Raw genomic sequence first — 13,114 nt, forward strand, 5'->3', positions numbered from 1 at the left:
CAGGAGCATTACACAATCCAAAAGGCATGACCAGATACTCGTAATGCCCACTACGCGTATTGAACGCCGTTTTCCATTCATCATTCTCCTTAATACGAACAAGGTTATAAGCCCCCCTGAGGTCTAGTTTAGTAAAATATCTAGAACCTTTGACACGATCAAACAATTCGGTAATGAGGGGAATCGGATAGGCATTTTTAATCGTTATATTGTTTAGGGCTCTGTAGTCTATACACGGTCTCAAATCGCCCTCCTTTTTTGCCACAAAAAAGAAACCAGCACCAGCAGGAGAGGAGGACCTTCTAATAAAACCTTTACTTAAGGCCTCTCGTATGTACTCCTCCATTACCTGGTTCTCTTTTTCAGAAAGAGGGTATACCCTACCCCTAGGCGGCATAGTACCAGGTAAGAGGTTTATGGCACAATCATATTCACGGTGCGGGGGTAGTTTATCTGCCTCCCTTTTTTCAAACACCTTAGCTAGGTCTGCATACACAGGAGGAACATAAACAGAAAGTGGCTTGGCTGTGGGTACATTAAGCAAGCCAACAGGACAAACACGAGTCATACATTCCCTTTGACAAGATTTCCCCCAGGAGAGAATCTCCAAACAACCCCAATCAATCATCGGATTGTGTTTAACCAACCAGGGAAAGCCCAAAACGACAGAGGCTGTAGGGGAGTTGATTATTTGAAAGGACAATCTTTCCTTGTGCAAGGCACCCACAGACATAACCAGTTCTTTGGTCTCATGGGTCACCAGAGGTTTCTCCAGTGGTCTACCGTCTATGGCCTCCACAGCCAAGGGAGTAACCTTTCGGATCAGAGTCAAAGATGCGGTTTTAGCAAAACTCTCATCCATAAGATTGTCAGCAGCCCCTGAATCTATCAAGGCTTTGGTAATCACGGTAGTATTACCAACAAAAAGGGTAACCGTAATAAACGGTCTAGTAATGGGGACGTGAGGGGTAAACGACATAACACCCGAGGTCGACCCCTCTTTAGGCCTTGGGTGCTGCAGTTTTCCCCGCAATTCAGGGCAGGTTCTTAGAAGATGTCCCCTTTTCCCACAGTAAAGGCATAAGCCTTCCCTTCTTCGGTATGATTTTTCTACCTCAGTTAACCCAGTAACACCCAATTGCAAGGTTTCAGGGGGAGGTTGGCTAGAAGGGGGTAATGCCAGTAACGCAGTACTGGGTAAAGCAGGTAACATCTGTGTATACATACGCCTCTGACTACGTCTCTCTCTAATACGGTTATCAATACGGATGATATAATCTATAAGATCATCCAGAAGGACAGGCAATTCCCTGGACGCTATTTCGTCCAGGATGTAAGCAGCCAAACCCTCCTGAAAGGCTGTAACGAGGGCATCATTATTCCAAACCACCTCAGCTGCTAGAGTGCGGAATTCGATAGTGTAATCCGCTACAGATCTGTTAACCTGTCGGACCCTAAGCAGAGCTTTGCCAGAAGAAGCAACCCTACCGGGTTGATCAAATGTGCGTTTGAATGCGGTCAAAAAGTCTGCAAAGGACATTGGGGAAGCATTCTCCCACATGGGATTAGCCCATGCTAAAGCTCTCCCTGACAAGTGGTTTATCAAAAAGGCAATTTTAGTTCTGTCAGTGGGATAGGAACGTGGATTCAGTACCAAATGGATGTCAATTTGATTGAGGAAACCACGACACAAAGCTGGGTCACCACTATAGCGCTGTGGCGGTGTCATATGGACTATATGAGCAGGAACGGGTACTGGAGTGGCAATGGGTTCGGACACAGCAGCAACCGCCTCCTGGACGGCAGGCTGCAGGTGTGCAGTACGAGCCAGTATGGTCTGCAAAGCTGGAGCAAACTGATCCATACGGTGGTCCAAGCCATCCATTCTAGCCTCCTGATTAACTAGGAGCTGTGGTATGTCAGCAGGTTCCATTATGGCCCTGTTGTAATGTCACGATCCCGGGGAACCCAACACGCTAACACACACACAGACACACACACAGAAAGTGTGCTGTACCGGTCCTTAGAGTGGCCGGGCTAAGCACACAAAGAATAGTCAGGAGACAAGCCGAGTAAGGGGAACCAGAAAACAGAATAACGAGAAACAAGCCGAGGTCAAAGGGTAGAAGAAAGTCACAAAGTCAGTATAACAAGCCAGAGGGTACGTAACCAGAAAGCACACGTTCACAATCGATACTATAAAGCAAAGACCACAACAGGGCACAGATAGACAGGAAAGGTAAGTATTTAAATCCTAGCCTGAATCCTGATTGGCTAACCACCAATCAGTATTAACAAACACACGTGGAGGATATCTATACCCCCCACTGTGTTTGTTGCACTGTAGCTTTAACGCCGGGTCACGTGAGTGACCCCGGCGCTTAGATAATAGTGCCGGCTCCCAGCGTGCAGCGTTAGACATGCTGCCGCTGGGAGGAGGAGAGGAGGACGCGAGCGGCGTGTCAGGAGGAGAGGACGCCGCTCGCTTAACGGTAAGGGGAGAGGGGACCGCGGGCGGCGACGGACCGAGGGTGAGTGCTGCGAGAGGATTGCAGCCTCCCCTCACCGCTGCCCGCGGAGCCCTGACACTACACAAGTGTGTAACATGTGTACTGCTGAATCGTGCAATGACTGTGTTGGTGACAGCGTACGTTTTGGTTGTAATGTTTATTTTTATCCTATCGGTGAAGAAGACAGCTGGCACACTAACCTTGAAGACATGATTAAAGAGATGGTCAACCCTCTCATGTTAAACTAAGAATTTAAACTTGTCTGGAGAACTGTGGTTTGCTGCTGCCATAGTTTCTCAAAAGAAATGTTTCCCACCCATCAAATTACGTAGACTGAAGAAAATGTTTTTCAGAAGCGAGATGCATTGGTTTGCTAACCTAACATCTTTTGGTTCAAGTAAAGCCAATAATTGTAAAAGTTATATAGCACTTTCATTATGTAGGTAGCTGCCTACCACAGAGGTCTGTGATTAGAGCTATTTCAAAGTTCTCTCCAATTTATGCAAATGTTTAAAACAGAAATATACACCTAGATAAAAAAAAATGTATATTCAAGGAAAGTTATGTGGATAGATTGAGTCATGAACTAAGTTACTGTCTTGTTTGTAGCGTTTTGTTTGTTTTTGTTTAATGGTAACCAGTGGAGCTCAGTTAGACTTCCTGCCTTTCCTGTGATGGGCATTTTGAGAATCTGTAGGCTTGTAGGGTTGCGTTCCAGTTACAAGAAACTCAGGCAAACAATGATCCATTATACTGATGATGTACTTAAATTCCATGTTAAAAAAAATAACAGTATAATTTAAAGAGGATGTCTAGGTTAAAAATGTATATGTTTTTTTTCCTACAAATACGTAGGAGATCTATTAACCCCTGATTGCCGGACATTTCTCCTGTCATACCAATTTAACGGAGGTAGCTCTTACTATACACTGGCGCACAAAATAGCACTAATCCTCATTGACATCACAAGGTATACTAGGAGTTAATTGCCCCCAACCAAGAGTAGCCCTGCATGTCATCTCCTGGATGCTGGTTACGCATTTCAGCCGTGGCCTACCCACTCTGGCATCTAAAGTTTCCCGTACACTACTGACACAGATACTAGGCCCCCCGCCTAACCACGCTCCCATCACTAGACTACACCTGGGGATGCTCACAGACACGACTTCGTCGGACAGTTGACAACCCAACACACTATTATTGTTCTCCCGGTAACCCCATCCCCAACCATCACTAGGGCTTTGGCACACCTTGATGGGCCCCATGGCTTCAACTTTTGCCCCCCGCATACACAGGGGAACCCTTCTGCCTACTACATCACCACCCCGTGCTTCCCGGCAGACAATTCCTACTTAATTCCTACTTAATGATAGGGGGCACAACAGACCCCTAGGTAACCCCATGCACGCATTTCCACCTTCATGGACCGCTACCGCCTAGATGGGCTTGGACGGGCAGTGATGCCACAGCAACCCCCTGACTCGGACCATCATAAACCCCATCCCTCGCCACGACTCCGGGGCCAGACCCTGCTCGTTGACGTAAACCGCCCCCAGATACACCGATCGACTAAATGACCACGGACGACGCAACGAGGTAGCAGTGCAGATAAGTGATAGTGCTGACACTCCTATAGGACACACTGTTTTGACACATGAAAAGCTGCACCCAGATAAAGCCACCAGACGATGCATCACCCTCCTGCTAAGCTTGGTTTAATCTGCCTTTACTACAGGCGAGGATGTCGCCGGCAGCCGGCAAACAACTAGTCACAACACTTATAATATCGAGAGGCACATACCAGTCTCCCCCACTTCACCCCACTTCCCAAGCAAACCAACAGGCACCATACATTAATTGTACAACGTATATTGTTAAGCCTCAGATAGTAAAAGGATAACTGACTAGGCCTGCTGCTTAACACTCTTCGTTCATGTCCTACCTAATTCTCCCCCCGTCTAGGTTAAAACTAGGCACACCCAACACGCTAGGACGCTGATTAGTTTGGACCAGCCGCTGCCTGTCATGTAACAGGTCATAGCCCATGTCTCCCTAAGCATCATACTTTTATCGTGCCTACCATGTACCGTACGCACTAGCACTACCTAAACCTGTTCCTATACACACGTTACAATTATAATTTACCTAAAATGCACAATCGGGTTAAAGTAACCAACATATCTTGCTTCGTAACTTGTTCTTATGCCTTTTGTTCTACCACTTATAACCTTTATAATTTTTCTAATCGTGTATTTACTGATGCTGATACTCGTATGCAGTATAACACTATGGTCTAACTACGTCTACATTTGTTAAAAAAAAATTGTTTAAAAATGTGCTTCCGCCTCAATGCCACATACATTTGCACTTGTGTTAATGTTGGGATTATGTTTGCTGTTGTGGCAGCATATGTCTTCTTGTTCAACCATGCACGACAAAAATAAAGAATTGAAAAAAGAAAAAAAAAAAAAAAAAAAATGTATATGTTTTTGAATGCACTTGAACAAGGCGGTGAAAATAAAAATGTACATTAATTGGGTTATCCAAACCAAAAACAGTTTTATAATAAAAAGGTTTTTTTTTGTTGTTGCTGTTGTCAGGGATCAAGGTTTATACTTATCACTTGAAAGTTAGCCTTTGCAAATTTAACCACTTGTAAGTGTACATGCACGCCCCCAAGCTTGCAGTAGCAAGTCAATTTTAAAGTCTGGCTAGTGGCTTAGGACTTGAAAGCAGGACTTTAAACCCTGCAAGCTGCACCCCTTGCTGGCATGTTAACCCAACCTACTGCTTTGAAAAAAAAAAAAAATGACCTGTGATTCCGCAATCGCCAGAACTTCCTGCAACCTAATCCTCCTTCAGTGACATACTTTCTTACACTGCAGAAGGAAGGGATGTCCCTGAGGCAAGGCCAAGGAAGGACTTAGCGTTGTACGAAGGGGTGGGCCAAGCCAACATTAATTGTCCTTTGCCTGCATGCTATGCATGCTGACAACGAACATTTATCATGCACAGACTTCACATTAGCTTTTCTCCAAGGTATGCAGCTAAGCTGATCCACCTCTTTTTGCTAAGCACTAACTTTTAATTGATGACGCAGGGCAGTATCTAAACAAATGCTTCTCACGGAGAAGCATTGAGAACAAAATGAGCATATTTCAAAACTATAAAATAAGCATACACCCAAACCAAATTTTTTTTACAAAAATAATATTCCATTTTCAAATTCTTATAAATTATATTCTTATCATTACATGGTCTGCTGACTGTAACAAGATTTTAGCGTGTGCCATCATGTCAAATATTAGCAGCTGATAATACACATTGTGAATTGATGTCTGTGATTTTCTCTACGGAAATTGCAATTTATTAAAGGGGCAACACGTGTAGTATATCTTTTCTGTATACTATTTAGTATAATATTTTTACTGTTTTAATCATGGTCTAAGGACACAAACAAAGGAATTCCGTACGCATACTTTTTTTTCATATGTTGGAAAAACACATTCCTGTTTTTCTCACAGATAAACATTTAATAATTTAAAAAAATAAATAAAATAAAAACAGTCCCAACCACATATTAATGCATTGCCTTTCGAATATTGAGACGGTTTATACTGCTCCTGTCCTTACTTGTCTGTACTTTTTACCTTCACAGCAGCACAAATATCATAACTGAGATTTATGGACTTGTAGTGACATTCCAGAGACCGATGCCCGTGGTTCCCCTAATTTGAGAACAATCAGTCCTGACTTTGTGAGTCTAACTTTGCCTTTTAAGAAAAGTTTTTTGTTTTTTTTCCATTTGCTATAGACTACAGAAATGGCCTGAATGTAATTTGAAACTACTACATGCCCCGTAGGCACACACTGTAATGCTACTGTACTAAGTAGAATGAGTAAGAAAAAAAAAAAAAATACATTCAGTGAGATATTTGTAGACATAGAGATAACATCATCACCTGGTTGAATTGCTAATGGAAAGAGAAGGTGAAGAAGTATCTTCTCTGAATTTTTCCCGAGCTATGTCACTATTTTCAAGGCCACGTCATACAAACATTTAGCTGCATTCCATCACCGAGACAGTGTCTTCAAAGCAAACCAATCCTCCCTCACTGTCCAACCAGATGCTTCTTAAGGAGATGCATTGCGGACGCATGGGGCATGCACAGCAATCACCATGACCCTCCAATCTGACAGCCACAAGAGACATGTTTTCAGTCAAACGTAAACCTTGCCATTTCCCAGAAACGACACTATTTAATACTGTCAGACAGAATGGAAAGCATCTCTCCACCAAAACCGCTTTTTTGGTGCTTAAGAGTGAACCGTTAATATTTGCTTTTACTTTTCTACTTAATTATGTTGTATTCTGCTTACAGTAGTTTTAGCTCTCACCGTGCCCCAATCATTGTCTCCCGGGGCTTACCTTTATCTATGGCTTCCTTCAATTGGTCACGTTTTGCTTGGAGTTTACAAATAGTACTCCTGCCAGCCAGGTATTTTTGAAATTTCTAAGGGGAATGAAAAGAAAAAAGTGTTAGCCTATAGTTACTGAAGCCTAAGTACTCGTTTAAACCTTAGGCACATACATTTAATGCGCCACAACTTACTCACAGTTACCACTGTAACATGCTCTGAACTGTCACCATGTCTAGAGGCATACTCTAGAGGCACTCAATATTTTCCAGAGAACTATCTCCCTTCTTCAATCCTATCCAGGATACTATCCAGTCATTTCGTGGTCCATCATTTTCCAGGGATTGTAACTCCACCATCAACATACACATTGTACACTGCACACAGACAGTATTCTCTCTCCAAGCCCTTATTATACAGATTACTCTCTATCCCTGTTTCACTCAGTACTCTCTACTATATATACACAATATCCTCTTTCTACTATATATCCAATATCCTCCCTTTCCTCCTTACACAGTCCAAGGATCGCTCTGCTTTCTTCCACATTATCTAGACGCAGGGATAGGCAACCTTCGGCACTCCAGATGTTGTGGACTACATCCCCCATAATGCTCTTACACCCATAATGCTGGCAAAGCATCATGGGAGGTGTAGTTCAAAACATCTGGAGTGCCGAAGGTTGCCTATGCCTGCTAGAGCAATGCTCCTCAACACTCTCCACAAGGCACACCACCAACAGTCCAGGACTTGTGGATTACCTGACTGTGCCTCAAGTGTTTTTAAAAAAAAAACAAAAAAAACTAAAAACACCTTAGACTCTAAGGTGTTGTTTTTCTTTTTCCAAAAACCTTAGGCACATCGGGGTTATCCCTAAATTCTGGACTGTTAGGTGTGACTTGAGGAGAGGGTTGAGAAACACTGCTCTAGAGTACTCTTTGTCTTGTTTCCACTTCAACTTTACTTCAGCCCTTTCCACGACTGTCCGTAGTACTATCTTCCTCTGTAATACTGGAAAGAGTATTCTCTGCCTCTATCACAATACCTGTCTGCCCTGTTCTTTTTCAGCATATTATTATTTGCCGCTCTCTAACATTGTTGAGAGTACTTCTGCCACCTTCCATGCTGTCCAGAGTAATCTCTGCACTCTCCCTACTTTACAGAATGATTGCAGGCCTCTGTATCAACAGATACATCCATGAAACTATTGACCCCACTTTCCATAGAACTCTACACTCTCTAACAATGTCCAGAGTTATTATCTTACATGATTGTGCACATTTCCATGTGTTCCTTCCTATAACCCTATGTGCTCCGCCCCTCCCTCTCCTCCCCCCCGTGTCTTACCGCGACATAGAAAATTTCGGTGTCCTGCTGGTTAGCACGTCTCTTCGCTGTGCTTGTTTTACTGCTGGTGTCGGATCCTGTGGATTTTAGGGATTCAGTAGACTGACTAGACTGAAATGCATCTAATACATCGAAATCCTCAGTGCCAATGATGTCAAGTAGTGCCTGGAGGGTAGCTTTAAATGTTTTCTTGACCTGAGGAAAAAAATAAACATAATTGTATAAAACTATAAGACCCCTCACTACACACCTGAACTGGTATTGCTTCATCTTCTCAGTGAATATAATCTGTTTGTGTTTACAGCGAGAGATAGACTTCTGTCACTGGCTACACTGCATCAATGGCTACAGATCAGGACAGGATGGAAGCTATGCATCATGGGTTATAGATCAGGGGAAGGAGGATACTATATGCCATTGGCTATATAACAAGATGGTCTATTGTCGCTGACTGTAGAGGCGGATTAGATGCTATGCAGGATGAGCCCTGAGAAAATATGATCTAAAATGCACCTCCATTTCTAGACTGTAAATATCAACGCAAACCCTTCCAGTAGTTATAGAGCAGTTGGAGCAGGATGAGGCATTACCTCTTCAGTTTCCAGGTTCTCGCTTGTCAGTCTCGACTGGATGTGCTGGAATCGAGAGGTTAGCTCTTGATGTAGCAGAGGCTCAGACCGCACTTCACACACCTGCGGAAAGAGACAAAGATTACAATCAATATCAACGGGCAGAAGACAGACAAATAGGCAAACGGACAGACTCTACCCACAAATGAGAAGTAAAATATATGAATAATTTGTTTTCGCACCTCATCTCCTTCGTGGGGATGGAATTCAAAGCGGGCTGGTGGGCAGAACGCATCACTGCGCATCTCCATCACCTTGTTTTTATCTGCCGTGGCATCAAGACTATCCACAGCCCCCTCAATGGACTGCAAGCCCTGTTGCCGAGAGGCTTGGACTCGCTCCTCTGCCTGCAGGTAGACCTTCAGGGTTTTACCCATGGATAGGTGGAAGCCCATATCACAGCACTGTCAGAAATAAGGAAATATAGAGTGAACACAAAACTGGCCTTACGTGAGCTTTGACCATACGCAAACAACATGAAATGTTTAATTATATTTAACTATCAGTATTGATGAAATGGTATATCAACAATCAATATAGCACTCCGTAGTAAGGAAACATACATAGAAAAGGTGTGGCCAAAAGTAGGTTCTAAAGTATCACAGGACATGTAGTTCTACCATAACTCCACCTTATGGTCACCCCCTGGAATAAGTAATTGTATAGAAAGTAAGGTGTTCTTACGTCAATGAGGTCACCAATGTCATTTAAATAGTAGTTACTGATGTTGGCGTTCACAGTGTTGAGGTTGATAAGATATTCGTTCCTGGCTTTTGTACACTTCTGGTTGTTCTCCAAATATTTCTTCAACCTCTGGGAAAAGAACACATCAAAAGTCTGTATTTACCTAATGAATATGTCCCAGATATAATCTATATTTTGTATAAAGTTTTTCTTTTTTTCACCCTCAGGACCCAAATCGAATCAGCAAAGACTCCGGTTCTCTTAAGGAAATGATTGGAAGAGGTTTCTATTGTTCAACTCAATTTTACTCACAATATGGACATAGAGAGCCAGAACTAAACGCTCCTTTTTCTGTGGTACAGCAGTGAGAAGCTAAGTGTTCATTCATTCTTTTCATGTTGGTCTGCTTTGGAATGTTAAAAGAAATTGTAAAATGTTCACGCATTTGTGGACACAGCACCTGCATACAGGGATCTCTATGAGTAAGTCCTTCAATTTAAGAAGGGTGAAACGCGTCAGATGTGGTGGATTTTTTATTTTTTTTAAACTCCTTTTGATACTTTAATAAAGAGAGTTTCTGGCAGCCAGTTTTCACCCTCTATGCTGTGTGTCTTTATTGTCTATTAATCTTTACTCATTTGGCTGTCGTAAGTGTGATGGTGGGAGCCGTGTCTGGAAGCACCCAGGGCTGGTTTGAGTGAGTGGAGTTGCCTGGACATTACTATAAGTTTATACCCTCTATGCGGTTGGGTGCAAGTTTATGTCAACGGAGCACAGGGGAATCGATTATCTAAAAGTTTTTAGCTGCATACAGAACAACTAAAAGATGTGCAGGAAAGGGTGGAAAGAAATTACAGGCTAACTACAAAAATGTTCTACAGCTGGTAATATCGGGACGCACTAAAATCAGACCCTACTCTTTTTATTCTCTAGATACATTAAAGAGGAATTGTCACTTCTCTGGAAATGGCACCAGGGGAAAATCACTTATAACTTGCATTAACCATTTCTAATGTGATGCTCTATTTTTCTTTTACATATATTTTAAATATTATATCAAATGTCATCACAATCCAGGGACAGTTTGCGAAGGAAAAGAGGAAATATAAACATTGTTTCATTTCTCCTTGTCTCTGCATGCTTTCTGTATGCTGACTGCCAGGTGCAAAGGGCAGAGCTTGTTTCAATGACTGACAGGAAGCCAAGGTGGAGGCACTTAGTTGCAGAATAAGGAGGTTAGGATTTGTCATTAGTTTTAATTTTTTACAACTGATACATACATAGTTAAAGCGGCTCTGTCAACCGGGTCTTTGATAATTTTGCAGTGTGGTGGCCCTGGCCCAGGGGTGCAGGGGAAGGTAAGTTTTACTTACCTGAAGGTGTCCCTTGCAACAGCCGCCATCTTTATCTAAAGCAACCTCTTTATCTCCTGGCGCTTCATCTGCATGCGCAAGAGCACAAAGATGTCTATGGAGAATCTTGCGAGACTGCAGGACTCTCCGTAGACAATGCCTTTTTCTTCACAGCCGTCAGTAGTGACAACGAGGGGAAATGACAAAACTTGACGGGGATAGCTCCCCCTTTTGTCAAGTTTTGCCAAGTGTAGGAAAAATACACAAGCTAAAATAGCCCCTACTTTGTCTTACGATATCTTTTGAGTAGTTTTGAAATTTCAGTAAAATTCAGACACAGTCAATGTGAGTATTTCATGAATATTTGATCTTTTTGAATTACTCGTTATTTTGGCGGGGTCGGGTCAGAGAAACTCAATGATCCATGGCAATAAGATAAACAAGTTTTCTAGGTGGCTTACCTTCTCAACAAGTCTTTCCGTTTTCTTCAGGGAACTGCGTCTCTGTCCTCGATCCGCCACTGGGGAGCTTGCGGTTTGTTCGCTGACTCTACCTGTGCGTTTCTCCTCCTGCTTCTCTGCCTCCCTCAATTTGTGCTCAGAGTTCAGACAGTCATTGTGATGTAGTTGGTAGGTCTTCATAGCCTGGTAATAAAGGGCAAAGGTAACGAAAAGGAAGAAGGCATTCGAGGACACGAGAGAACAAGAGAGTGATGTTCAAGTTGTCAACTGAGAATGTGATTTAACATAAACAGGTGTTCCAAGTTCCAAAACAACTTAAAGAATGTCTTTCAAAAGTACATCAGCTCTGCTGAATGTTACGGCATTTAATATATAAACGAAAACTAATAATGAGTGTTATACATGAATGTAAATATTTAAGACAATATACTATGCGTTGTTCTAGTGCAGTTTCTTGTAGATATTTCTTAAAGGGATGCTCTAAGAATGATAACCAATACAACTCAAGTTAGTGGATTCACTGCTATATGTTTTTGAGCCCTTTCTTAAACATGTATGACATCTGAGCGGGACTGACCAAATGGAAATATATTATGATTTGCTCCTTCTAAAGGGTTTTTATAAACTCTGTGTATGAGTTCCAAAGGAAAGCATATTTTAAGTGTTTGTACGGATAACACAGCAAAATACAGCCAGCCTGCTGTACTGGTAAACATTTAAACCATTTGCATAAATTCAAAACAGCTCTGTACAGACCAGGATTTCCTGTGACCTTCCTGGTGTTGAACTATATTCTGCATGTATGCAAATAACCATACAGATACCAATTAAAGGATCACAATTAAAGTCACTCAGGCCAATTTATCTCAATGAAGTGGTCTTGGTGCGGTCGTCCTGTCATTTTAACCACTCAAGGTAAAACACTGCCATTTTACTGAAAGGGCAATATGTACATTGAGGAGATAAATACACCCCCAGTGGCTGTTACACTAACAGTCACACAAGGCATTTGACGTTTCAGCCCGATAGGAGAGTATTAATTCAATGCTTTCCTATAGGGAGGCATGGATGCATGCGGCGCTCGCAACGCATGCCTGTCAGGTCCTCAATGCTCCTTTATAAGGAGCATTTGATTGGACCATTTGGAGGATGCCATGTATCCTCAATGATTTTGTAAAGGAGTAGAGGTATGCAGAAAAAGTTAAAGGAGCACTATAGGGTCAGGAACACAAAAATATATTTCTGACCCTATAGTATTAAAACCACCATCTAGTCCCCATGGCCCCCTCTTGCCTCCCTAAATATAGTAAAATCTTACGTGTATTCAAGCCTGAAGCTGATGGTTTTGTTCCTGTCTGCCCCAGAACAGCAAGCTGCCTGCTGACATCATCAGAAGTGCTGTTCTGAGCCAATCACAATGCTTCACAATAGGATTGGCTGAGACTGTGAAGAAGGCAGATCGGGGCAGAATCAGCACAAGTCAAACACAGCCTTGGCCAATCAGCATCTCCTCATATTGAATCAATGAATCTCTATGAGGAAAGTTCAGTGTCTGCATGCAGAGGGAGGAGACACGGAATGTTTGGATACATTTTAGGCAGCCATAACCCAGGAAGGATCTCTAACAGCCATCTGAGGAGTGGCCAATGAAGTTATCACTAGGCAGTAATGTAAACACTGCATTTTCTCTGAAAAGACCACGTTTACAGCAA

The 13,114-nt window shown here is 42.6% G+C and overlaps 1 protein-coding gene across 4 annotated transcripts in view; it reads right to left on the minus strand.

The window, feature by feature from the left end:
- The window catches only part of ARHGAP4 (Rho GTPase activating protein 4), a 118,996-nt gene that overhangs the window by 25,267 nt on the left and 80,615 nt on the right, over positions 1-13,114 (minus strand). For all 4 annotated transcript variants that reach the window (XR_010085305.1, XM_063432666.1, XM_063432665.1 and 1 more), the window contains exons 5-10: positions 11,403-11,585; positions 9,590-9,718; positions 9,088-9,309; positions 8,867-8,968; positions 8,277-8,471; positions 6,940-7,024 (exon numbers count right to left, since the gene is read on the minus strand). Coding sequence is in view for 3 of the 4 variants with exons in the window: in XM_063432666.1 (XP_063288736.1) it covers positions 6,940-7,024; positions 8,277-8,471; positions 8,867-8,968; positions 9,088-9,309; positions 9,590-9,718; positions 11,403-11,585 (916 nt within the window). In the remaining variant the exon portion in view is untranslated. The remainder of the gene's footprint in view (positions 1-6,939; positions 7,025-8,276; positions 8,472-8,866; positions 8,969-9,087; positions 9,310-9,589; positions 9,719-11,402; positions 11,586-13,114) is intronic.

Source organism: Pelobates fuscus, chromosome 9 (assembly GCF_036172605.1).
Source record: "Pelobates fuscus isolate aPelFus1 chromosome 9, aPelFus1.pri, whole genome shotgun sequence".
In the NCBI taxonomy this organism is placed as follows: domain Eukaryota; kingdom Metazoa; phylum Chordata; class Amphibia; order Anura; family Pelobatidae; genus Pelobates; species Pelobates fuscus.